Below are 27,340 nucleotides of genomic sequence, written 5' to 3'. Positions count from 1 at the left end.
TCCTGCTCCGCAGCCGCTGGAAGTGACAACAGTCCGCTCAGCCAATCACAGGCCTAGACTGGACAGCCAATCATTTTTAGGCTGGACCAAAAGACACATTCAGCCGGATCTGCCAGTTTAAAGCTTGGAGTAATAAGGCCCTTAGTCAACCTTTATTGTCTCCTTATAAAACCACATAGAAACAGCCAGCATGGACGTGTTTCGGGTGGGTTGCGACTCCTAGTTATCCAAAGGGTGACAACCCACTCAAAAAATGTCCATGTTGTCTTTTCATGAAGAGACAATAAAGAATGACTAGAGTTGGTACCCACCCGAAACGGGTCCATGTTGTCTTTTCTATGGGTGGTTTCACGAAGAGACAATAAAGGAAGACTAGTGGTCGTATCTACATGAAACGCGTTCATGTTTTCTTTTCTATGGGTGGTTTCGTTAAGAGACAATAAAGGATGACTAGCGTTGGTAACCACCCTAAACGCCTCCATGTTGTTTTTTCTATGGGTGGTTTTATGAAGAGACAATAAAGGATGACTAAGGGACGATTATCGTTAGCATAATCGTTAACAATAAACGATCCAAACGACCGCTGTTACGAAAGACCTGAAATCGTTCACCCATTTACATGGAAAGATAATCGTTACTTATGATCGTTCTTGGGGTCGTCTTGTCGGCGCTATTGTGTTTGTCACTACTGCGAACGACCAAACGACTTCTTATTCAATGCGAACGATTTGCGAATTAGCAACGATAAAAATTGGTATGGGTCTTATGAAACGATCAACGATTTCTCGTTTGGTCGTTAGTCGTTAACTGTTATTCAACGTTAACTGCTATTCAACGATTATCGTTAAGATGCGAACGATTTAACGATAATCTGAACGATAATCATCCGGTGGAATAGGGCCCTAAGGGTAGTACCCACACAAAACGCGTCCATGTTGTCTTTTCTATGGATGGTTTCTTGAAGAGACAATAAAGGAAGACTAAGGGTGGTACCAACCCAAAACACGTCCATGTTGTCTTTCTCCATGGATGGTTTCAGAAGAGACAATGAAGGATGACTAAGGGTGGTACCAACCCAAAACACGTCCATGTTGTCTTTCTCCATGTCCAGTTTTATGAAGAGACAATAAAGGAATCAAGCATTGGACATTCCATACAGTCTTCAGGAGCGGTGCATAACACTTCCTAAGCAAACTTGGTATGAGACACCCCCGCAGACATATTTAGCCCTAGATATTCTAGTTCCACCTTCAGGGTGTGATTCAGAAGGTTAAATGGTGTGGGTTAAAATGGAAACCGCTTTTTACGGCTTCTTTATTGATATTCACAGAACGGCCCCATTTTTCTCGGTTTGACCCCTAAAACTAACGTTTATACCTTCATAGAAACGTTCGGGGAATTTGCAACTAAATGTCCAGAAGGGCAACATTACTATCGAGAAAAGATCAAATAAAGAGACAGCAAATCAATTTAACCCCGAGGTTATTAGTATAAATGTTCCAGCATTAAAGGGAACTAAATATGCAGGTGAGCCCACAGGATCTCGTGGGTGTCTGACTCAGCAAGACCTTCTCATTGGATCAAGGGTTGTCTGCCCTCATCTCATATATCTTCAGGCTATTTGTACAGTGGCTGCTGACCTCCACATAAGAATATATGGAAACGCATTAAAAGTAGAAAAAAATGGACTTCTCCTCCATTTACTGCAGCTGCAAATGATAGACTGATTAACATAATTCCCAGTCAGCATTTAAAGTGTAACTGTCATTTAAATGTCACTTTTCAGAAATCAATAAATATTAATAGTACAAACGATTTTAAGAAACTCTGTAATAGGTTTTATTAGGAAAAAGAGTTCCTTTCTGTACTCAGAAAGCTGTTTTCCCACCTCCCCCCTCACTTCAGAAGAAGCAGGATTTCTGTATCCATTATGCTCTATGGAGAGGAGAGGGGTCGAAGGGGGTTAGTGAGCACGGAGAGGAGAAAAGCAGTGCTGTACAAAACAACATCCTGTAATCTACTCTCACCAAGCTCGCAGATAAGCACTGACCTTTCTAACCTCTGAATCCAGCGTTTTATGTGCCCAGTCTCCAAACTGTACAGATGCTTGTCTGCTCTCCCTGCTCACTCATCCCCCTTGACTCCTCCCCCCTCAATAGGTTATAATAGACTCAGCAAACCCGTCTTCACTTTGCTCCTCTGTAATGAAGACGGCTTTGCCTGATAATGGACAGATAAGAAATGAGTGGGGGAAAGGATATAAAACAGCTTTTTGAATACAGAAAGAGGCTTTTTTACCTAATATAACCTATTACAGAGTTTCTTAAAATCCCTTGTTATATTAATTTCTGCAAAGTCCCCCTTTTTTACCTTACCTTAAAGGAATATCCACAAGTTCACTGCATAATGAAAACTCTGACATATACTAACAGATCTTGACTTATAGTCTCTCCCTTTAACAGGAGACGTGTGGCCGACGGCTGGTGACAGCAAGCACAGCCCTGGCTGCACAGCTATCGAGCCATGTAATAGTGCCGATACAGAAGATCAGCACTCGCTTGCAGCCTTTACATATCATGCTACCACAGCAGGACTTGGTGCCACCTGGACTTGTTGCCTTAAACTGTGGTGAGTCCAGGTACAGCCCTTAATTATCAAAGAAAATTGTCTCCTTAAAGGGGTTATCCAGTGTTAGAGAAACACGGACACTTTCTTTCAGAGACAGCACCACTCTTGTCTCCACTTCAGGTGTGGTTTGCGAATAAGCTCTAATCACTTCAATGGAACTGAGTTACAAAACTTGCACCCAAACTGGAGACAAGAGCAGGTGCTGTTTCTGGAAGAAAGTGGCCATTTTTTTTTAACGCTGGATAACCCCTTTAAAGGGGAGTAGCAAATCCCTATAGAAAACTCTCTCCTGCTTTGGACAGCCTCCAACACGGACAAAGGTGGCACCAGAGACTGGAAAAAATACATCACTTCCTGCAGGACATACAGCATCTGATAAGTATTGGAAGACTTTTTATAATGGAAGTCATTTACAAATCTGCATAACTTTTTGACATTTTTGTTTTCTTCGGAGTACCCCTTTAAGTATAAATCATTTACCCTACTTATGCAGAATATTGGGGCCCTTAGATAAAATTCCACTTTAATTTCTCCCAGTTTCCCACAAATTTCCCCTCTCAGCATCCACTCCCATTCGTTGTATTCTATCCACGTAACAGCAAACATTTCAGGTTATCGCCAAAGACATTTTGCAGCTGAGTTGTATCTAGTCATCAGTGATACTTTCTCCCAGATCCGCTGTGCATTGTAGGTGCCATCTTAGAACGGTTCCTGAATGTCATCGTAAAACATATTCATCAGCCTTTTCATTCCTACTTAAAGTGTCACTGTTGTTTAATTTTTTTTTTTTTCCAGAAATCAGTAGTACAGGCGGTTTTAAGAAACTTTGCAATTGGGTTTATTAGCCGAAAAATGCATTTTTATCATGAAAAAGCAGTTTGAAGCTCTTCCCCCTGTCTTCATGGTTCTCTTATAGAGAGGGGAGGGGTGGAGGGAGATGTGGCAACAAAACAGGACAACAAAGAGTTAATTTACAGCTACATCACCAGGCTATCTCCTCTGAAGTCAGCACTGACCTCTCTGACCTCTGAATACCGGCTTTCACGCAGGTCCCGCTGTGTAATCCTTTTTTTTCTGCTCTCTGCTGGAGACTTATCTCTCTCCTCCCTCCTCCCCCCTCCCCTGTAAAAGAGTCAAGATTTCCTGATAATGAGCAGTGAATGAGAGGAAGGAGGGGAGGGGGGGACATGGGGAAAGGCTTTTTGAATGCAGATAATGGCATATTTGCCTAATAAACCCAATTACAAAGTTTCTTAAAAATCGCCTGGACTATTGATTTCTGCAAAAAATAAAATAAAAATGACAGTGACACTTTAAAGGGGTACTCCAGCGGGGGGGGCACTTTTGTGCTGGGACCGGGGAGGAGGTGGCCGAGGGAAATGACGTCCACTCACCTCCCCGGTTCCAGCGGCGGGTCCCGCATCGCGGCGCTCCGGTGCCCGGTTCCCAGGTCCACTCAGCCACTCAGAGAAGGAGACGGGATCTAAGCGGACTTAAAACGGATCCTGCCTCCTTCACTGAGTGGCTGAGCGGACCTGAGACGTCACGTCTCGGGCCCGCGTCAGACACCCGGAAGCGACTGGGAACCGGGCACCGGAGCGCCGCGATGCGGGACTCACCTCTGGAGTCGGGAAATCCCCGGTCCCAGCACAAAAGTGCCCCCCACTGGAGTACCCCTTTAAGTTTATCAGTGCCTTTCGTACAATATATTCCTCCCAGGGCGTTCTTATTCCGTACGTGTAATGCTTTGTCCGCACGTAGACATCTCCAACCACTTCATGCTGCCCGAAAATTGCTGCAATTTGACCGCTCACTTCTTCTAACAAAAACTAACTTTCAGATATTTGCCCTAACATTAAAATCATAAACACAGCAACAACAATTTGACACCGCCAACATCCTAGTGGGACCGGCAATGCAATTTCATGCTCACAAATTTTTATGATTACTTTTTATGACACATGCAGAAAAATAGTTTCGCTGGTTCAGTTTTTTATAGCGCTGTTATTGCTGAGCTCCGTATAGTAAATAATCATAGAGATCAATTTCAATCCCGTACTTGTATATGTACATAGAAACACAGACATGCTGTAAATGAATATATTAAAATATATAGAAATATGTAGATCTTGTCCAATAACATGATGGATTGCCACTCAGCAGCACAGTTACTTTGTATGTAAGGCTATGTTCACACAACGTTTCTAGGTCAGGTGGACTGCTTGCCCTTTGGTTGTGTCTTGAATTGAAAAGTCCATTTAATTTAATAGTAAAAACTGCGAAAGGACGATCCGAAAATAATTGACATGATCATTATTTTGACATCCGCGCAGATAACGTCCCTTATTTCATGCACTGTGTGCATTGGACGTAAATCGCACAGTAAGGGACGTCTTTTTAAATAGAAAAAGCGGATGACTTTTTTCTTTTTTTGACGTTGTGTGAACATAGCCTTAGGAAAATGTATACCAACATATATAATATATATACAGTGGTACCTTGGTTTAAAAGTAACTTGGATTAAGAGCGTTTTGCAAGAAAAGCTCACAGTTTTTCAAAATTGTAACTTGGTTTAAGAGCATTGAGTGGGGGAGGGGCATGGTCTGCATAGCCTGGTCTACAGCACTGTACTCTGACCCAGGAAGTCTCCCTCACCTTCCAAATCATAGCAGATCCACTTCAGGCTGGGGCTTACATCAGGGGACAGGACTGTGGAGGTAATCTCTTCATAGCTGTAACCCCTCTCTCCCCAGACAGAGTGCTGCTATACTGTGCCTACATCTGCCCTGTTTATTCCTTCATGCTCCCTGTGGTCTCTGTCAGCCCTTGTGTTTCCCATCCTCTCCATTCCTGCTATAATGTGCCTGCACTCACACTCAGCTATACACACTGCTGCTATAATGTGCCTCCACTTACACTCAGCCATTCAGCTGTCACTCAGCTGCTGTATAGAAAAGTTTCTGTCACTGTCCTCCCGCACAGCTCTGTGATTCTCATTTCCTGATTGGTCCATGCCGAACACACTCCCCTGCAGTCACTATACATTATACTCCACACTCCCCTGCAGTCACTATACATTATAGTCCACATGCTGATTGCTATACTGTACAGCAGGGTCTCAAACTCAATTTACCCGGGGGCCGCTGGAGGTAGAGTCTGGGTGAGGCTGGGCCGCATCAGGTTTTCCACAAGAAAAGCTCTTACAAAAACATTCCAATGTCATCAAATGTTTTTATCTTTTCATCTGTTAAAACCACATATAGTTGCTGACTAGAGAAATGTAATTATTATTATTCAGATTCAAATGTCTGTATTGACAGTTCCTTAACATTTAACTTTCTGAACATGAATGGAACACACACACACACACACACACACACACACACACACACTGCCTGACCCCCACCACACACACACACACACACACCCCTGACCCCCACCCTGACCCCCAACCACATACACACAGCCTGACCCCCACCCTACACACCCACTGCCTGACCCCCACCACACACACACACACTGCCTGACCCCCCCCCCACACACACACACACACATACACTGCCTGACCCCCAACACACACACACACGCTGCCTGACCCCCAACACACACACACACACACTGCCTGACCCCCAACACACACACACTGCCTGACCGCCAACACACACACACTGCCTGACCCCCAACACACACATACACACACACTGCCTGACCCCCAACACACACACACTCACTGCTTGACCCCCAACACACACACACACACACTGCCTGACCCCCAACACACACACACACACACACACACTGCCTGACCCCCAACACACACACACTCACTGCTTGACCCCCAACACACACACACACACTGCCTGACCCCAACACACACACACTGCCTGACCCCAACAAACACACACTGCCTGACCCCAACACACACACTGCCTGACCCCCAACACACACACACTGCCTGACCCCCAACACACACACACACACACTGCCTGACCCCCAACACACACACACTGCCTGACCCCCACCCCACACACACACTGCCTGACCCCCCCCCCCCACACACACACACTGCCTGACCCCCCCCCCCCACACACACACACAATGCCTGAGCCCCCCCACACACTCTGCCTGACCCCCACAACACACACACTGCCTGACCCCCAACACACACACACACAAATCAGCGCAGGGAGGGAGCGTGGAGCCGCTGAGGCTCCACGCTCCCTCCATGCGCTGATTTGATTGGACAAGGATGTTCGGACACTACGTCGGGTGGGCGGTGTGTGAGGCGGAGGGGCAGCCGCGGCGACCTGCGAGCCAGATGCGGCCATCAAAAGAGCCGCATCTGGCTCGCAAGATGCTGGGGGAAAAAAGATTTGGGGCGGCAGGCATTTAATCCGAGGCTGGGCCACACTTACAGTAAAATTACCATTGAGGTGGGGGCCGCAAACTAGTGTCCCGAGGGCCGCAGTTGGCCCGCGGGCCGCGAGTTTGAGACCCCTGCTGTACAGTAACGTGTAATATGACTAATTCAGTTGTTTCTCATTGTTTGTTTCATCTGTTCTACATGTTGTTCAGAATTAAAAAAAATCTATATTTTTGGGATGTGGAACCAATTGTCTGCATATCAGTGATTTCTTATGGGAAAATTTGCTTTGGTTTAAGAGTGGTTTTGGCACCACAGTGTATATATATATATATATATATATATATATATATATATATATATCTGTGTGTAACTGTGTTCTTGAGTGGACATTCATCATAAGTCTTCCTGTCTGGTCCCCGGTGTAGAGACAGGACTTGGGACGTTACATTCCAGGCCCTCTCAGCCAGTCAGTGGCTTTAGCGGTGTCCCCTGAAATCACAGTAAGGCTAACCTTCTGTCCTGATGGTAAACGGTGAATCCGCTAGTCGTTTGGCTGAGAACTGTCCGCCAAGTGAGGTCATCAGAAAGCAAAGGGTGAAAAATCCAATCCCCAGGACGAAAATCCTATAGGAGAAAATTGAGAAGTAACTTAAAAACATATCAAGCAATTGACTTGTTATGGAACTCTTTTCATACTTTCATATATTTTTATATATTTCATATATTCTTCTTGCTGCAATGATTGGAAATAGTAGAAGTTCACGTTGTCAGACTTCCTCACTAGGGAACTGGTGTTTGTATTTTACAAGATGGAAAAAGTGGTTGAATATTTTTTTTTATTTTTTATTTTTCAATAAAAAGGTGTAAAAACTTCTTTGGCTGTGAAAGGTTTACAGTAGGAGAAGCAGTACGGAGATCAGTCACAGTCACAGAATGTTTCATTAGAAAAGAATCTTTTGGTTTAGGTCATAAACAAAAAAACCTAAGAGTTTTCTGGCCTTTTTTATATATACATTTTATGTCATGATTTGTATTAAAAAAAAACAAAAACATCCTGACATTTTCCAGATTCCATACTGACCAACATGATAGCAGACACAACAAACTGACCTCTCCTATTTCCTTTTTAGCTGATATGTCTGCTTTGCTGTGTAAACTGGGACAGAATGCACAGAGCCATTTCTTTATCTTTAGGGAAAAATATATACATTTAATTCTCACATATCTAAGATTGCATCCTGGCCAATAGGACAGCAGACACAATAAACTGATTGTTTCCTTTTTTATCACTTGTCTGCTTTGCTGTATAAACTGGGACAGGAAGCACAGAGACATTTCATTATCTTTAGGAGAATAATATATATATATATATATATATATATATATATATATATTCATTCATAGAGTACAAAAATGATTATAACTAATTACAACTATCAAGCTCCCCGCCAGTCCCTGGTCTCTGCATCTTTACAGATTTATTTCCCTCGTGCTGCTATTTAATTATGAGACGTTTTATTGTCCACTTGGACAGAATATTAAATTCAAATCAATGCAGTATTTCTGCTACCAGAGAGCAGTGCATTGTGGGAGCCAACTTGCACAGTTGTATCCCAGCTATTAGAGTGCTTGCTACCACTTTAGCAGGTCACCATGGGTCTGGCCAGTGTCGGACTGGGGTGTCTGGGGCCCACCAGAGGATTTGACTCTGAGGGCCCACCAATGAAGAACCAGTGAGAAAAGACATGTCAGTCAGTGCAGGTTCTAAAGCTGGGGGCCCACCGGAGGATCCTCTGTTCTCTGGTGGGCCAGTCCGACACTAGGTCTGGCAGCTACAAACCAGACCCACATGGTCTAACAGGACGTATGGACAAAGGTTGTCCTCATAGGACAGGCCCTTTAAATTGTTTTATAAAAGTTTTAATTGGTCAGGCTAACACTTTTATGCATATGCGTTCATTCATATAGTCCACATTGGATAAATAGGAAACAAGATCATGTCCTACAGACTTAAATTTTTAATAAACACAGACTTCAGTCTATTATAATGGGGCTTACCGGAACGGCCTGAGCGTAAGAAAACATCTTCGTACCAAAACCTTCCCATCAGAGTTGACAGACAGCATCCTTGAACCCAAATGATAATCTGCAGCTGGTCGTCCGGCGTTGCACCCTATAAACAAACACAAACACGGCTATTATCTGTTCAGATGGAATAAAGATGAGTGACGTGCGGGAAGCACTGATATATAATATACACAATATAAGGCTATGTTCACACTGCGTATATGTCCGGCCGCATATTTTCGCGGCCGGACATATACGCGGTAAACTCCAGCCGGAGATTTACGCTACTTGCGGCCGGCTACGTACGGACAGCGAACTTACGCCCATAGTCTACTTACGCTTCCCGAGCGCCATACGTAGCGATCTGACAGCGGTCTTTTACTTGGAAATCTTCGCCTAGCCCCGGACACCCCACAGAACCTTTTGGATCGGCACAAAAAGCTGCAAAAATGAAGAAATCACCACTACATACGGGACCGCATGTAACGCTACGTGCGTAAGTTACGGCACTTTTGTCCGCAAACAATGGTCTGGTTCAGTTTTTTACGGCGCCGCGTACGATCCAGGCGTATGTTTGTACGTAGTGTGAACTGTGCAGCCGTACTTCGTATACTTTCCATTATACGCAAACTACGTAAGTCTAAGGCCGCTTACTCACGGAACGCGCTACGGCCGGAAACTTACGTAGTGTGAACATAGCCAAATAAAGGTTATATTATCTAGAATTTATCTACAATGTGAAGAGGGATGCCTCTTCCATTAGTGTTGAAATTGCAACCGACCAAAAAAATGCATATATGCTGCTCAATGAGAACAGGTGGAAAAATAATAATAAACCTAAATATTTTATTAAAAACAACAACAACAACGTTTCGGCTTGTAAACTTGCATAGAGCCTTCATCGGGTGTATCCATATCACAAATGTTACTCGCGTTAAACAGACTCTGTCAGCAGGTTTATGCTGTCTTATATAAGGGTGGCATAAACTAGTGACAGAGAAGCTGTATCACTTACATTGTTCTGTGCAGCTGATCCAGAGATATCCGGCTGAATAACATGGACAATAAGTAGTCCTCTCTATTATGTGCATGTGCCCAGTAGTCCTGGATATTCATGAGAAGCAGAAAACTCCGCCCACCAGCTGCTGATTGGCAGTTATCTATCTATGCTGTGTATAGGCAGACAACTGCCAGTCAGCAGCTGGAGGGAGGGGTGTGACAAGAAACCTATTCTCCTGCATATTAGGAGAACAGAATGATGTAATACACCGATCTGTTCAGCACTAGTTTATGCTGCCCTCATTTAAGGCAGCATAAGCCTAGTGACAGATTTCTATTTAATAGCCACATTGCTCAGCCAGGACTCCGCCCATTTTTGGGTTAGAGGTCACGGTCAAGTAGTACTAATACACATACAAATCCACAATACAAGTTAAAACATCCAATCGATAATAAAACATACGAGTATTAAAATATACAGGTAAATTACCCAATAGAGGTGTATACACCTTTTGATGAGATACAAACTTTATTACGTGTTATAAAAACCATTCCCTCGTATCTTGGTTAATCATATCAGATTGACCAAGACACGTTTTGGCCGGAGTTGTCCTTTAAAGTGACTCTGTACCCACAATCTGTCCCCGCCAAATCCCTTGTACCTTCAGATAGCTGAACGGAACGGAACGGAACGGCCGGTCTCATACGTAGTGTGAACATAGCCTTAAGATGAATAATATTTGTGATATGGCAACACCCGATGAAGGCTCCATGAGAGTTTAGGAGCCGACACACGTTGTTGTTTTTAATAAATTATTTCGTTTTTTTCGCTACGGACTTTATGGCCTGTTCTCACTGAGCTGCATATATGTGGGTTTTTTTTGGTAAGTTGCGATTTCAGCACTAGAAGAAGATCGTCATTGCCATCCTGGTCCTGGCTGGCATCCCTCCTGATATTTACATGCTCCAGTGTTCGTGCTAGTCGTGGTCCTCTGGGAGCAGTACTATTTCTCCGATACTCACTAATTAGAGTTGTGTCTAATGGTGTGTTTACACATGCAGATTTATCTGACAGATTTTGGAAGCCAAAGCCAGGAATGGATTTGAAAAGAGGAGCAATCTCAGTCTTTCCTTTATCACCTGTTCCCTGTTTATGGTCAGTTCCTGGCTTTGGCTTCAAAAATCTGTCAGATAAATCTCTCTGTGTAAATGCACCGTTAGTGTCTGCGCAACCTCAACAGGTAAGTGGCACCTGACACTTCATTGACTAGTGTGTACACCCCTCCCCCAGTTTTCTCTTTCTACAGGTATCTACCATGTGGAAATTTTCATTGTGTTTCCATTTCATTTATTGATAGATAACATATATGTGAAAATTATCATGATGTTACTCATAAAAAAACTTAGGGTCAGATAAATGTTGGAGGAGAACCCTGGGCAGGGCTCTTCTCTACAGAAGAACATTATTAGCAAACAAGTAGGGATCTGAATCCCGAAGATTATGGGATAGGGTGAGGACCAAGTGTCGGGATGGGGTAGCGGGGAGCACTGTTAGGTTTCATGCACAAATGTTCCTTCTACCGTTGATAAAATAGACCTTAATGTTGCAGCAAATTTAGTTTTTATCTCCTTCTAGGATCCATTACTCCTTCACTTTAATGTCGATAGAGCCATATTGGAGCTTGTTTTTTGCGGGACTAATTGTACTTCCAAGTGGTGTCTCTATTTTACCATATAGTGAATTCTGGAACCAATGTATTGTTTCACGCTTGGCTGAAGACACTTGTAGTAAGAGGCACACTGTAAGTTCAGATGGCCCAGAGAGGGAGAAGATGGGCCACCACACAAGTGGAAAGGTGACTTGACATCTGGTTATTTTACCACTTCTACTATCAGTCAGCTGTGGTGAGTAAACTGAATCCCAAAGATTATGGGATAAGGTGACGACCAAGTGTCGGGATGGGGTAGCGGGGAGCACTGTTAGGTTTCATACACAAATGTTCTTACTGCCATTGATCAGATGGACCTTAATGTTGCAGCAAATTTAGTTTTTCTCTCCTTCTAGGACCCATTACTACTTTATTTTAATGTTAATAGTGCCACAGAGATGTGGTGAGTCATTGTGCTCAAACAAGACATAAGAAGGGGCCCACTCTATCTCAAGTGCGAACTGAAGATTCATTTGCCCCTTTATGGTCCACTCCAAGCCTGTCTGGAAAGGTGTAAAAACACAGCACCATACTGGGGGACCTAGTCTGATCTTTGCTTTAGGGCTCCTCTCTCTTTTGTGCAGTGGCGTACTGGGGTATCTGGGGCCCACTAGAGGAAATGATCCTGGGGGCCCATCAATGAAGAACCAGTGAGAAACGACATGTCAGTCAGTGTTAGTGCAGATTCTAAAGCTGGGGGCCCACCGGAGGATTCTCCGGTCCTCTGGTGGGCCAGTCCGGCACTGCTTTCATGATAGTAGAGACAGGAGGAGGATAAACACCACATTGTCTACCACCACAGCTAATAAAATGACTGAATACTATTTTGCCAGTGTTATATTCCTGTTTGGATTGATAATGTTCAGGATGTTGGTTTCTGCTGTCTCTACACTGATTGCAGACGTATTCATTATGTACTTCTGTTCTTGAACGTTGTACCTAGGTGTAAATCACAAGTGTACTTAGACTGAAGCAAGGCTCGAATTGTATAAGAATGAGGCCTGAGGGCTTTTAGTTTAGTGCTAATGCAAAATTAAAGACGGGCTTCTGGAGTGCGGTTATATTACCCAATGTAAACCCAAGAAATTAACTTCAAATGCTTCAGTCCCACCTCATTCTCTTATTCTAATAGTCTCACTTTATTTTCTGGATCTGGATTTTAATTGAGGTGGACGTGTGTGCCTAGCCGGGTGTCACTAGAGATCACTCTGTCTACATCCATCTTCTACACCTTGCATTAAATCATCAGATTTGGTGGCATGGGAAAAAGAATAAGGCAAACAGAATGAAAGGAGAGAATAAAGAATGACTACAATGACTTAATCACCCTAACCTCCATAGTTTACTTGTCAAACAGTAGATGTTGCGGAGGTAGACGTGACTGTGAGGACGGGCTTTATTAGGGTGAAATATCGTCAATCTACAATTTTTCTGTTGGATTGTGCGCGTGTCAATTGATGTCTCCAGTACAAACAGAGATTAAGCTCTTAAGTCTCCATACACCTTGGGGAAAGGTCAGACGACTGTCAGGAACTGGACAGCAGGACAAGACAAGACAGTGAGCCCTAAGCTCAGCCCCACCCACTGTCCTCTACCTACTTGCCCCCCTAGGCTAAACCCTAGGGCAGCAACTGGGCGGCGGTCCCTGTACTGGCTTGGTGGGACACAAAGACAAGACAGACAGACAAAACACAATAAAGAATAGTCGACAGTCCGGGTCACAACAATCGGGCAGAAAAGTACAAAATCACAATCCATGAAGCGAGGTCAATAAACAGGCAATATGGTCAGGGCAGGCAGCTAGCAGGGATGGTCAGAAATACAAAGCAGAAGAGTCAGAATAAACAGAGCAAGAGAAACAGAACCAGGCAGAGACAAACTCAATATCCGGCAATGGTATCCCAGACTGAGGTAGTTATATAGGAGGCCAGGGTTCTGATCCAGAACATAATTGGACCATCCCCCTGAACTCCAAGCACAGACAGCTGAGAACAAAACAGATCCACTGGCAGGAAGACCTGTCAGTCACAGCAGAACCAAAACACAGATTAACCCTGACATGGCCAGACAGAACTCAGCAGGTGAAGTCGGGTGTGTCTCTCAAGGTGAGCAAATAACCAGTGTTCACACACTACAAAACAAAACACAGAAACAGAATGCAAGAAAATCAGCACCTTCTCGGCCGCACAGCATGAGCAGAGGGATGCATGACGCTCCGCAAAGATACCATCCTGACAACGACCTTGGTGGATCCAGCAGCACCATCTGACTCTCTATTGTGCAATGGAGCTTCCCAACTCTCAACCAACAGATGGCGAGAAGGGTTGGGCATTTTGGACTTCAGATGCCTCATTGTAATGGTAGGGGACAGGAACAAGCAACCCTAATCTTCACTTGAACCCATGTCCCTGGCTACCTGGAGAATCCACTCTTAGGGCCCTTGCATTCTACGGAAATAATGCGGAGAAGCTCTGGTGGATTCTGTGCGCTCGCCCCCCGCGCTTCTGCTTAAAGATTTGCCTGACCCATAGATTCCATTCTATTCAGGCAGATCCAAAGAACTGTCCTGTCAATTCTTTTTTTGGGCAGACTGTGGAATCTGCCTGAATGGGATGGGCCAGATGTTCAAGTGGGAGTGTGCACGGAATCCGCCAGAGCTTATCCGGATGATTTCTGTAGTGTGCAAGGGCCTTAAGTGCACAGAAAAGAGTAAGATAGTCAGGTCACAACTAGACAGGTACTTCAATAACAAAACCAGAACTAAATCACAAGCCAGGGCCAAAGTTAGAGCCAGGAGAAAGTCAGAAACTCTACCAGAGTGAGAAGCCAATACGGGAAGAAGGATACGGGTGGTCAGAACACCAAAGATCCAAGGAGCAGGAGATAACTGTGTGGGCTACTAGGAGTAACCATCAATGGCTAGTGTGGCCTCATAATTAAATATGGTGGCCTGGCATCCTTGGTACCCAAGAGGGTACCACCCAGTCAGTAGGGTAGCCACAGAGCTGACAGCATCAGGGCCGGAACATGGAGGAGGCCATGGCCGCCACTGGTACATGGACAGGTTAGTACATTACACCATCCTTTATGCTTTGTGGGATCTAAGTCATTGCCAAAACTGCTTGGAAGCGGCTTACCTCCCCTCACCTCATTCATAAAGGTGAGTGTTTGGCTGAGCCGAACATTCATGTGTTTAGGGTGGATGGAATTGACCAAGTAATCCATTGGCCAAGAACTACTTAAGGTGTATGGAGTACCTTAGGGCAGAGAAGTATATGCTGACACAGAGTATTTTCCATGCATATCTTGTATTACTGTACATGTTTTCACTGGCAATATGCTCCACAATTTTTTCACCGTGTATTTGAAATCTATGCGCATAGGCAACATGTCACTTACTCTCCTGTGCATAAAACATGTTATGGTGCCAGGATGGGATTAGCCCCATTGAATGTGGCTGATCTGCATCCAAAACCACTGCAGCAGCAATGGATAGTAAAAGGAACAGCAGAAACAGCTACATCTTACATTTATGCCACATATTCTTCAACATCCTTTTTTAAGGTAAAATATGCCATGTGAGCATGCCCTTACAGTATCAAGGAAAGCAGCAGTGGCTGAGTTTCTCTAGACCCATACAGCTAAGTTGACCTTACACATGAAACTAATGTCAACCGACCCTGGCCATTTCAATAGATGTCAGGGAAGAAATGGGTCAGGCATATTGGATTTAAACATACTCGTTCTTTCTATTCTCATGGAGATAAGGGTTGTCCACAACATTCTCTCTGTCCCTATTCGGAGAGTGAATAAGTGTATGGGGGATCGGGAGAGATAGCGTGAATGAGCATTTGACGATCAGCTATCAAAAATGGAGACATTAGGTATGGACCCACTATGCCATCCAACTGGCCTGGCTTTTGCTCACACTTAAAGGGAATCTGTCAGCTGCAATTCATGGTCCAGAGCTACCTCTTAGGTAACTACCCTATCAGAGAGGGTTATCTTAGTTTTCTCAACCAATCAGATCCCCGCTGAAGAGCCATATGTAAAGTGGGGAGGGGTAATAGTTGGGGGGGATTCAAGAACTTGCTGAAGAGATACTTCCAGGCCCTGGCCTGAGGCCAGGACCCATTTGCGGGGCTTTATGAAAACTATTATTTTTCTTCTTACCAACTTTGTATTCCTAGCCATGTCCGGCTAGTGCATAAAGGTGGTAAGGCTGCAATAAAGGGGATCAAGGGGCAACCCTGTCTATGCTGGGCAGCTATTCTTCTCTCATCCTGAGAATCATTCCAGGCACAGTCAGTACTTAGGTAAAATAATTGAGTCTCTGCTGCAAGCTGCTAGGTTTCCTAAGGGGTTCCCCCGATGGCTCGCTGTATCCACAAGGTGGGGCCTACATCACTGAATCTTTGTCATTCTGTGCCCATAGACAGCATAAGGAGAAAGTTCATACCCGTGGGTGTAGGTAACTCTTCTCTGAAGCCCTCCCAAATGAGAATCCTAGGATCTAGACGGCCCCCACTACCCTGAACCAGCCGTAAGACCATTACTGTCTTCAAGTCACTACAGCCAAGGTCAAGTCTATTTCAAGTAACTATTGTTTTCAGAGACTGTGTCAAGTGCTTATCTCTATTTTGCTCCCAGCGCCAAAGCTGAGTTGGAAAAGTATTGCCTATTATCTTCTCTTATCTGCCAGCATACCAGCTGTGATTTGTACACGTGAAACTACAAGTATTTATTGTCTGCTAAAGATTCCTAAACTGTGAATAGACTGTCTATTGTTCTTACAAGACTACAAAGTGACTTCAAGTAACCTCTTTGTTTCAGATTATCGTCACTCAGCACTTCTTGATCCACAACACCTGTACTACCTAGACCTGTCCTACAAAACCAAGAAGCTGTGGGTCATTGTATCCAAAGGTGAGCGCATACCACTCCTGGCCACCATGCAAAGCGCCTCGTTTGGTATTATAACACCTACCCAGCCACATAACACCCATGTCATTGACTGGCAAAGCAGCCAGTCCATCATCCGGGGCGTGATGTATCCTGCATCGAAGATCCCATAACCTGGCGGGGAACCCGAGGCTGGTCCCGCCGCTCACCACAATCACGGGGAGAGGCAAGTTCCTACTGGTTATCAAATTCCCCCCTTCAGGCTGCCGACTGTCAGATTTTAAAAATGGCCGCACTTTTTCTTTAAATACTATTTTCTTGAACCAGAATATCCCTTTAAGGATTCCCTTAAAATCCAGCTCTATCTAGGCACATTATGTGAACTCAAAAGTTAAGCAGCCCACTAATGGGATAATGTTAATTTTTCCAGCCATTAACAACTTTAACGTTTTTGGAGAAAAGTCAGACCCAAAAAAATCAGTTGTTATGGAAACCCATTTGCTCTCATTATACGCTGTGGCACACATTACCGCTTAGAGTTCTCTGTGACATGGGTCACGGCAGCAAAGTCTAAGGCTAATATGCCGAATCCCTGTGATTCCAAAGACAGCAGCACAGCGGTCTCCATATCCTCCAGGTGAGAAGTGACAATACAGTAGGAGGGAGCAATGATTGCTTGTGATTGCCATATTATGTCTGAGATGTAACGTCTCTTGTTTAACCTGACGCTGTAAGTTCACGGCAGAAACTGAAACCTGTAATAAGCACATATGATTCCCGTAGAGATGTCTACATCGTAACAAGTTGGATAACTTTCTCATCTATACATAACTCCTATCCAGGCTCAATTCCTATTAAAAAGCAGTTTAATACAGGACTGGGTATGCCATGATATTTTACTACCATATCAACAAGTTATTATCCCCCATGCACAGGTTAGGGGATAGCAAGCTGACTGGTGGTCGTCTGACCAATGGAACATCCACCGATCCTGAGAACGGGGAGAAAATTCTCCCTGAAATGGCTGGAGCCCATCACACATCCATGGCCAGTGCTCCATTTATCCTCTATGAGGCTTCCGTACATTGCTCAAGAAGTTATCGGCCAGCCACAGAATAGAGGATAACAAGACGGTTGGTGGGTCTGATTCATTCACTATGAGGCTTCAGTGCTCAGCAATTTTCGCACGTGTGGTGCACTCCAGGGGAACATTACACCTTTATTCTTGTAACTGCTGGGGATTCCAATGGTTGGTCCAACACCAATCAACTTATGATTGTCAATGAAGAAAATTTCTTAGAGTGAAAATAACCCTTTTACCACTTTGATTGAAGAGTTTCTGCAATATTTGGTGCACTGGTTTACAATAAGCACCACTTGAGTTCCTGGCAACACACAGGAAACAACTAGTTCTAACCTAATTTTTTTTTTTTTATTAAATCAGGGTGTGTTTGTAATATTTTTGTAAAATTTTTGTACAATTTTTGTACATCTAGAGGGACAGACCTATTGCGTGACCCGTTTTTAACAGCATTTGGTTATATGCTTTACTGCAAGCTCCATGGACATAGGGACCTCTCCTGTTGACATGAACAGGAAATGTTACTGGGCATACTCTGTGACCTTTACACAGGTCATTCTATAGGGAGGGGGAGGCTGAGCTGTGAGCATTCTCTACTGTTGTAACTTTTACTGTAATGATGTACAGTAACAAGAAGTCTCAGCGTAGTTCTAGGCCTAATGGTGAGAATGGAAAATGGGTCATTTTCTGATGACACATTTCCTTTAAGCCTCATCCCAAAACTGGCCTTGAGATGGCTGGAAATACTTCTTGCTTCTCTCTTTTAAAGGGAGGGCACAATCAAATAACGACATTAGTATTTTTTTTTACTATAAACTTATTTATTTTTATGTGACTATCCATATAAATCTATGCTCAGCCAATCGTGGCTGAGCAGCTGATGACGCAGCAGAGGGAGGCCGGCATGAGGGATGGCTTCAATGGCTTCCCGAAGATGACGTCGTCGACGTAAAGATGGCAGCCGGGGTCGACAGTGATTGAGTAAGTATAATGCACCACACTTCCGGGGTGGGGGGGAAACGGGGGAGGGAGCCATTCATTTAAATAACACACATCACAAAGTTGTATAACTTTTTAATGTGTGTTATTCAGTGAATAAATGTTAAACGCCGCACTACCCCTTTACCAGGGGCGGAACTACCGCCGTAGCAGCCGTAGCGGCTGCTACGGGGCCCCTAACATCAGGGGGCCCGTGGCCTCGGCCCCCCGAAGATGACCGCTTGCAACACCCGGCGGCCGAGCGGGCCTCCCGGGTGTTCAGTGTTCTGACTGACAGCGCGAGAAGCCATAGGCTTCCCGCCCTGTCAATCATTCTTGTGACCGCAAGCGGTATTCCGCTTGCGATCACAAGAGTGTCCCACCCAATGAGCAGCTCTTTGGTGAAGTCCTGGCAGCGTCATCGCTGAGCACTCAGTGTGCGCCGCCGCGGCTGGGACTTCCGGTACTAAGAACACAAACCGGAAGTCCCAGCCGCCGCGGCGCACACTGAGTGCTCAGCGATGACGCTGCCAGGACTTCACCAGAGGGCTGCTCATCGGGCAGAGGCAGAGAGAAGAGGAGACCGGCGACCGACGGGGGAGCGTGGGGTTAGGTGAGTTATGTGTTTGTTTGTTTTTTTAATCAGAGGAGCAACACTGCGGGCTATGTGGGGAAGGGGATGCACAATACTGGGGGCTATGTGGGGAAGGGGATGCACAATACTGGGGGCTATGTGGGGAAGGGGATGCACAATACTGGGGGCTATGTGGGGAAGGGGATGCACAATACTGGGGGCTATGTGGGGAAGGGGATGCACAATACTGGGGGCTATGCGGGGAAGGGGATGCACAATACTGGGGGCTATGTGGGGAAGGGGATGCACAATACTGGGGGCTATGTGGGGAAGGGGATGCACAATACTGGGGGCTATGTGGGGAAGGGGATGCACAATACTGGGGGCTATGTGAGGAAGGGGATGCACAATACTGGGGGCTATGTGTGGACTAGGGGTGCACAATACTGGGGGCTATGTGAGGAAGGGGATGCACAATACTGGGGGCTATGTGGGGAAGGGGATGCACAATACTGGGGGCTATGTGGGGAAGGGGATGCACAATACTGGGGGCTATGTGGGGAAGGGGATGCACAATACTGGGGGCTATGTGGGGAAGGGGATGCACAATACTGGGGGCTATGTGGGGAAGGGGATGCACAATACTGGGGGCTATGTGGGGAAGGGGATGCACAATACTGGGGGCTATGTGGCGAAGGGGATGCACAATACTGGGGGCTATGTGTGGACTAGGGGTGCACAATACTGGGGGCTATGTGAGGAAGGGGATGCACAATACTGGGGGCTATGTGGGGAAGGGGATGCACAATACTGGGGGCTATGTGGGGAAGGGGATGCACAATACTGGGGGCTATGTGAGGAAGGGGATGCACAATACTGGGGGCTATGTGTGGACTAGGGGTGCACAATACTGGGGGCTATGTGAGGAAGGGGATGCACAATACTGGGGGCTATGTGGGGAAGGGGATGCACAATACTGGGGGCTATGTGGGGAAGGGGATGCACAATACTGGGGGCTATGTGGGGAAGGGGATGCACAATACTGGGGGCTATGTGGGGAAGGGGATGCACAATACTGGGGGCTATGTGGGGAAGGGGATGCACAATACTGGGGGCTATGTGGGGATGGGGATGCACAATACTGGGGGCTATGTGGGGATGGGGATGCACAATACTGGGGGCTATGTGAGGATGGGGATGCACAATACTGGGGGCTAAGGATGGACAACACTGGGGCTATATGGGGGATGCACAATACTGGGGGCTATATGGGGGATGCACAATACTGGGGGCTATATGGGGGATGCACAATACTGGGGCTATATGGGGGGATGCACAATACTGGGGGCTATATGGGGGATGGGAATGCACAACACTGGGGGCTACCTATATGGGGGATGGACAACACTGGGGGCTACCTATATGCGGGACGGGGATGGACAACACTGGGGGCTACCTATATGCGGGACCGGGATGGACAACACTGGGGGCTACCTATATGCGGGACGGGGATGGACAACACTGGGGGCTACCTTTATGGGGAATGTGGGCCATCTAAAAGGGGAACTACACAGAGGGGCCATTTATGAAGGGGACTAGGGGGCATCTATAAGGGGAACTACACTGGGGGGGTTGACACAGAGGGGTCATCTAAGAGGACTACACAGAGGGGACCATATACTGTAGGGCAGGGATAGGGAACCTTGGCTCTCCAGCTATTGCAAAACTACAGCTTTATTTTTGACTGTCCATACATGATGGGAGTTGTAGTTTTGCAGAAGCTGGAGAGCAGAGATTCCCTACCTCTGATATAGGTGATGCACAGAGGGTGTCATCTACTATAAATGGATTACACAGAGCGGGATCTCTACTATAGTAGATGCACATGGGGCCATCTATATGGAGGACTGAACAAGGGGCAATCTATAAGCTGTCTACACAGAGCCTAATTTGTCTGTCTGGCAGATTCTGTGGATTCGTGGCTCGGAGTTCTTATAATGGCCCAGGACAGATGGAGAAGAAAATGAAAAGGAAACAACTCTAATGAGAGAAGGCGTCCCCTGTGAGTCACTTAATATAACTGCAGTGTAATTTATATGGTGTATAGAACCTGTGTAGAGCTGGGTGTGTTGATGGCATAGTGGTTGGTCGAGGAGGGGGGGGCCCCAATCAAAAGTTTGCTATGGGGCCCAGCCATTTCTAGTTACGCCCCTGCCCTTTACACTACTCGACCTTAAACTAAAGTGAGAAAACACTGATTTATTATAGACAGACAGGCATACAGTAGCCTAGCAGAAGAAAAAGAAACTACAGATGGTAAATAATACAGTCAGAAATCACAACATATAAGGTGGTACTACAAAGAGATAAAGGGGTATTCTGGGCATACAAAATAAAAAAGAGAAAAACATACTCACCTGCCCAGATCCCCCAGCAGCTGCAAAACTTATGGCTCCCGATCCCCTCTGCTGTGTGCTTCTTTCTGCTTTCTCTATAGGAAATGTCCACACAGCCAATCACTGTCTGAGGTGTGTCATTGCTGTGGCCAGTGATTGACTGTGTGAACATTTCCTACAGGAACAAAAGATCAACAGGGATTTAGAGTTGTCAGCACAGCAGCTGCGGGTGTTCAGGGCAGGAGAGTATGTAGTAGTAGTATTTTTTTTTTATTCTGAAGCTTTCCAAATCCATTCTTACTTTTTGTAAGCTTGGAATACCCCTTTTTCATTATAATGGTACCCTGTTTATAGGTTCACATCCGCTGCAGTGTCTTACGCTCCGGACCGGCTTCACCGCCCCCGCTCTCCCTGTCCTCTCCGACATGCCCCAGCCCGCCACCGCTTCCTCTTCAACACCCTCTGTGCCTTACCACTCCACGCTCTTGCTCCCCGCTGTCCTGGCCTGCGCGTGCTCTAGGAGTCACAGATTTAAAGGGACAGTGTGTCCCTAATTGGTTAGTGCACCAATCACCTTCCCTTTAAATGCTACACCTGTGCTGACATTCCTTGCTAGAGCCTCTGCATGCTTCCTAGGGTCCTAGCTCACCTCTGTCTCCTGCCCGTGTTTCCTGCCCATGATTCCTGTCTGTGATTTCTGCTCCCTGTGGTTCCAGCCATGAGTCCTGCTGTGTTCCTGCCCGCCTTTGTGTCTCCAGCTGCACCTCGGCCGCCGCCGCTAGCAAGCCAAGCCAGGGGTAGCGACCTAGGGGCACTGGAGAAGACCAGCAGCCTCTTAGACATCCACTCCCTGGTGCAGCTTACACCATTGCTAGCGGTGGCACAGCGGATCCACGACTCCAGTCGTTACATGCGCATAAACTAGACATATGATATATGTAGATAGTGGGGCCCTATTACATGGGGAGGTTATATGACAGATAGGCCAATAACAATCAGCTGACAAACAAGCAAACACCCGTTCATTAGCTGATTGCTAGAAATTGTTGTTCGTCTACCGCACATTGCCCTGTTTAATAGAGCATGTGCGACCGAGAGTAAACAGCTGTACGAATGATTCAGCAATCATTCACAGCTGATACCAAGCCATGTAATAGGCTCAGGAACAAGCACTAATCTGGCAGGGGTCAGGCTGTGTAATACAGTCCTCACTTTCCATAACATGAACTATTCATGTTCCAAGGCATGCCCTATTAGTGTCCAGTGAATACATGTATTACAAGGCATTCTTTATATAAGACTTAGGAGGTATCAACAGCTGTATAATAAAGAACCAATATGACCCTGAGGGTTTTGCCTCTTATATCATACATGTTTTCAGCCTTCCCTTTGTTCTTTAATCCTTTAGCTCCTTTCCTACCATTTGAATTTGTCAGCTGAGAAAATTGGTCGTTCTAGATAAAAGTCTAGTTTTCTCCTATTACGTGCATCAATAATTTCAAACAATTAAGGCACCAGATTAACTTATTAGCAGCTTTATGTTTCATATATTATTATACTCCATGTATGAATGAGTGTAGAAAGGATGACTAATACTCCCCTTCACACTAGCAAATCCTAGGCTTTGTTTCTAAATAAATGCTCTGGCTGAGGTGAAATTGCTTGTTTGTTCAAGGTACTACTGCCATCCTTTCTTTGGTTATGTCCCTGCTTACATAGCAGCCTCTTAAACCCCATGAGGTGTCTACAATTATTCAATAGAAACATAAAATGACACATTTTATTACCTAATTACCCAATGCCATATATACGTCTATTTCATTGGTATATGGATAGAACTTCGACCCATACAATAAACCTAACTGCCTGTTGCTCCTCACTGACTCAAGATTCCAACATATGATTCCCATATCCAACATACAGGGTATTGGACATTCAACAATCCCAATCTAAAGCCATATCTCCAGCTCATTACTTTCAAAAATTTCCAAAAATTTTATCTATCTCCATACTTGGCTCCAATTTCTTCATTTCGGCACTTACTGGCTAAATCACAATGTATGAAAGAAAAATGTTGCACAGACCAAAGTAGTACATTTGCCTGAAAAGAGTCAGCCTGTGTGGGAATCTAAATAAATGCTCTGGCCGAGGAGAAGTTGCTTGTTTGTCCAAGGCACTCCTGCAAACCTTTTCCTGGTTATGCATCTGCTTACATGTCAGCCTCTTGAAGGCACAAGGTTTTTTTTACCTGTTGAATAAACATATATCTTTTATGGGCTTTGTTGCTGCTCCTTTGTTTGAGAGCTGGATTTCTTTATCATTATTCTGCGTGACCATTCCACTCCAACCCTGATGCTAAATGCAATTTCTACAGTTCCCTGCAATAAAACCCCTGTACTTCCCATTTAATGTAGAGATCAATATAAAAGTCATCTGAGCGCCCCCATAATCTGATAATGTTCTCCTCCAACAATTCCCTATTCCATACCACTCGCCCAATAACCTTGCAGGTACAGCCAGGTCTGGATTCTTGGAGCGGCTCAAAGCCGATCAATAATGTGATGAGAAGCTCAAGAACAAAACTTGTCAAGCCATTGAACTGTGGATGAGCAGCCTAACACCTGAACCTCCAGCACAGTCAGGTGGAAGCGGGCGCTCTAGAGATTACTACAGGGGCAGAATAACAGCGCCCATTAATTGTGTCCTCTACGTAATAATAGCACTTAATGCACAGATATTTCTCCACCATCTGTTCCTAACTCTACTGCTATTCCCTTTCTATTGGCCGCAACATACAGCATAGGTTTGCACTAAGTGTTTGCTCTGTATTTAATTTAGAGAGGGACATATTGTCTGCCAGAGAAGAGTCTATGGAGCTTGGTGTTATACAGCCTGGCATAAGGTGCAAATGAATGCATATATCCCTTCCACAGCAAAGTGGCAGGAGGGCAAGTGTGGTAACTCCTGTCCTTTTATAAGGTATATGTATGTACTTATACTACATATACCATGCCACCATATAGACAAATAGAATAACATATAAGATTGGTGTCTCTAAGGGTGCATTCACACAGAGAGATTTATCTGACAGTTTTTGAAGCCAAAGCCAGGAATGGATTTGAAAAGAGGAGAAGTCTCAGTCTTTCCTTCATGACCTTTTCCCTTTTAATAGTCTGTACCTGGCTTTGGCTTCAAAGATCTGACAGCTAAATTTCTCTGTATACATACTGCTTATCTATCTATCTATCTCCTATTATCTATCTATCTATCTGTCTCCTATCTATCTCCTATCTATCTATCTATTATCTATCATCTATCTATCTATCTATCTATCTGTCTCCTATCTATCTATCTATCTATCTATCATCTATCTATCTATTATCTATCATCTATCTATCTATCTATTATCTATCTATCTATCTATCTATCTATCTATCTATCTCCTATCTATCTATCTATCTATCTATCTATCTATCTATCTATCTATCTATCTATCTATCTATCTTCTATCTCCTATCTATCTATGTATCTATCTATCTCCTATCTATCTATCTATCTATCTATCTATCTCCTATCTATCTATCTATCTATCTATCTATCTATCTATCTATCTATCTCCTATCTATCTATCATCTATCTATCTCCTATCTATCTATCTATCTATCTATCTATCTATCTATCTATCTATCTATCTTTCTCCTATCTATCTATCTATCTATCTATCTATCTATCTATCTTTCTATATCAGTGCAACAACAGCCCATAATATAAAAGTAACACCAGACGTACCACTGTAACCATTCTCCATGACATAATAGTACAAACCTTATAGAGTTATCCCATCCACACGCCCATACATTATTGTTACATCTAGTTTAAGGTAACATGACCCTGTACCCCCCAGGATACAATGTATAATACAATAGAATAAACAAATCTCATATTTTGTAAACAAAAAATACAATAATACAAAACACAAACAACCAATAGATAATATACCTACACAGCATCCGACTCTTAAAGGCGAATGACAGAATCCTGGACTGGGCACCTAGAGAATTGTAGAGAAGTCTGGTAAGCATTGCAGTGCTCACCCTATGGCTGGGTTTATTATGCATCTCACCTAGATAGTCACTCATAGATCGAGAATCAATGATGACACATGGCTCTCGCCTATGGCCAGGCTTCTATCACTTATGGAGGCATTACTTTCATCTACAGGATCATACTACATCTCCTAGACATTCAATGATATATATATATATATATATATATATATATATATATATATATATATATGGCAGATGAGAATAAATCTGTATTGTTGAAGATTTCCCTGCTGTGCCTGGAACCAGTACAGGGCACATTGTGCATCTACCATCCTATTGGGTATATAGCTTTAAAAATATTGCAGACAAGACTTAGCCCTTTAAAAATACCCCAAAAATGCCAACACCTTAGCCTCATGCAATGCATTTCAGGGCATCAAGTTACCTCTCCCCATCAGCATCTCAATGCTTCCTCATATAGGCAAATCCTCATAGCCAGGAATAGACAGTATAATCCATTATGCACACAGGACAAACTAAGCCAGAGGTTCCCAGTCTTCACACGCATACAAAGCATCAAGTGATCCATCATGCATCTAGTACAGCTGCCCAATATACATAGGTAGCCTGGAACTCAGTAAAGCCCCTACCCTGAGTGCTTGGAATAAGTCAGCAGCCAAGGTAAGTGGGTAGCAGGGTATTCCAGGGTGGCAGAGGATGCTCCATGCTCTGTCTCTTCTCCACAAACCTGTCTGTACCTTCTTCCCCGGCCATGCACTGCGCTCTGCCAGCTGAGTGTGGGGGCTGCATTGTTTTCTGCCGGGTCTATTACACCTACTACACTTGCGCCATCTGCTGGCAAACTGTCGGTACTGCAGCTTCCCTATCAAACGGCTGTAGACCAGAGATGTTTAACCCTCTCCAGCCCAAAGAGCTAGATACGTGTCATTTTTTTTTTTTGCCAAAGCTGCTGGAATAAATTCATATGTCAGGCTCTGGGAAAATATACATTTTTAAACAAACAAGAGAAAAATGTAACCCATTCAGTGCCCCATCTTGTCTTATCTATTGAACAGTATAAGGTATAGTTATTTATTCATTTGGCATTTATTGGGATAGGTGGTCTACATGCACATTGGGCATATACAGCGCAGATAGGCTGGGGTCTTGTGCCATTTTTGGTCTCTTTGTAATGTATACACTGGGAGAAGCTCCCAACCTATATGTTAAACAGAGGCTGTGATGAACATAGTTGTAATGTGGGTTCCATATGAATTATCATCTATTACGCAGCTTTCCGATGGTCTTATCTCATTTATATATTCCTTTCTATCTGGAATCCTTTCCTTCTATCTGATCACCTGACCCGTGGTGACCCCCCAGGAAATGACAGGTGTTTCTGTGCTCTCCATTGGGTCACCACCATCTCAGCCAGCAGAATCTCCAATATGATAAAGCTGCGTGGACTATTTTACATAATCTCTTCACAGAGGGGACACAGAAACTCCCATCACAGTTACTGATGATTAATATGGATATTTATATGGATCTCATTACAGTTAAAATGGAGACAATGCAGTTTAGATGGCGG

General features: G+C 44.6%; 1 protein-coding gene across 3 annotated transcripts in view; it reads right to left on the bottom strand.

Moving 5' to 3' along the window:
* The window catches only part of MGAT5B (alpha-1,6-mannosylglycoprotein 6-beta-N-acetylglucosaminyltransferase B), a 79,951-nt gene extending 53,423 nt beyond the window's left edge, over window positions 1-26,528 (bottom strand). For all 3 annotated transcript variants that reach the window (XM_069953878.1, XM_069953880.1, XM_069953879.1), the window contains exons 1-3: window positions 26,400-26,528; window positions 9,053-9,167; window positions 7,506-7,618 (exon numbers count right to left, since the gene is read on the bottom strand). In XM_069953878.1, the coding sequence (XP_069809979.1) occupies window positions 7,506-7,618; window positions 9,053-9,120 (181 nt within the window). In that variant the 5' untranslated portion in view covers window positions 9,121-9,167; window positions 26,400-26,528. The remainder of the gene's footprint in view (window positions 1-7,505; window positions 7,619-9,052; window positions 9,168-26,399) is intronic.
* Window positions 26,529-27,340: the final 812 nt, after the last annotated feature.

The sequence above is a fragment of the Dendropsophus ebraccatus genome, chromosome 14, assembly GCF_027789765.1.
Source record: "Dendropsophus ebraccatus isolate aDenEbr1 chromosome 14, aDenEbr1.pat, whole genome shotgun sequence".
Classification (NCBI taxonomy): Eukaryota; Metazoa; Chordata; class Amphibia; order Anura; family Hylidae; genus Dendropsophus; species Dendropsophus ebraccatus.
The sequence above is the reverse complement of the archived record's forward strand: the minus strand, read 5'-3'. Positions and strand labels throughout refer to the sequence as shown.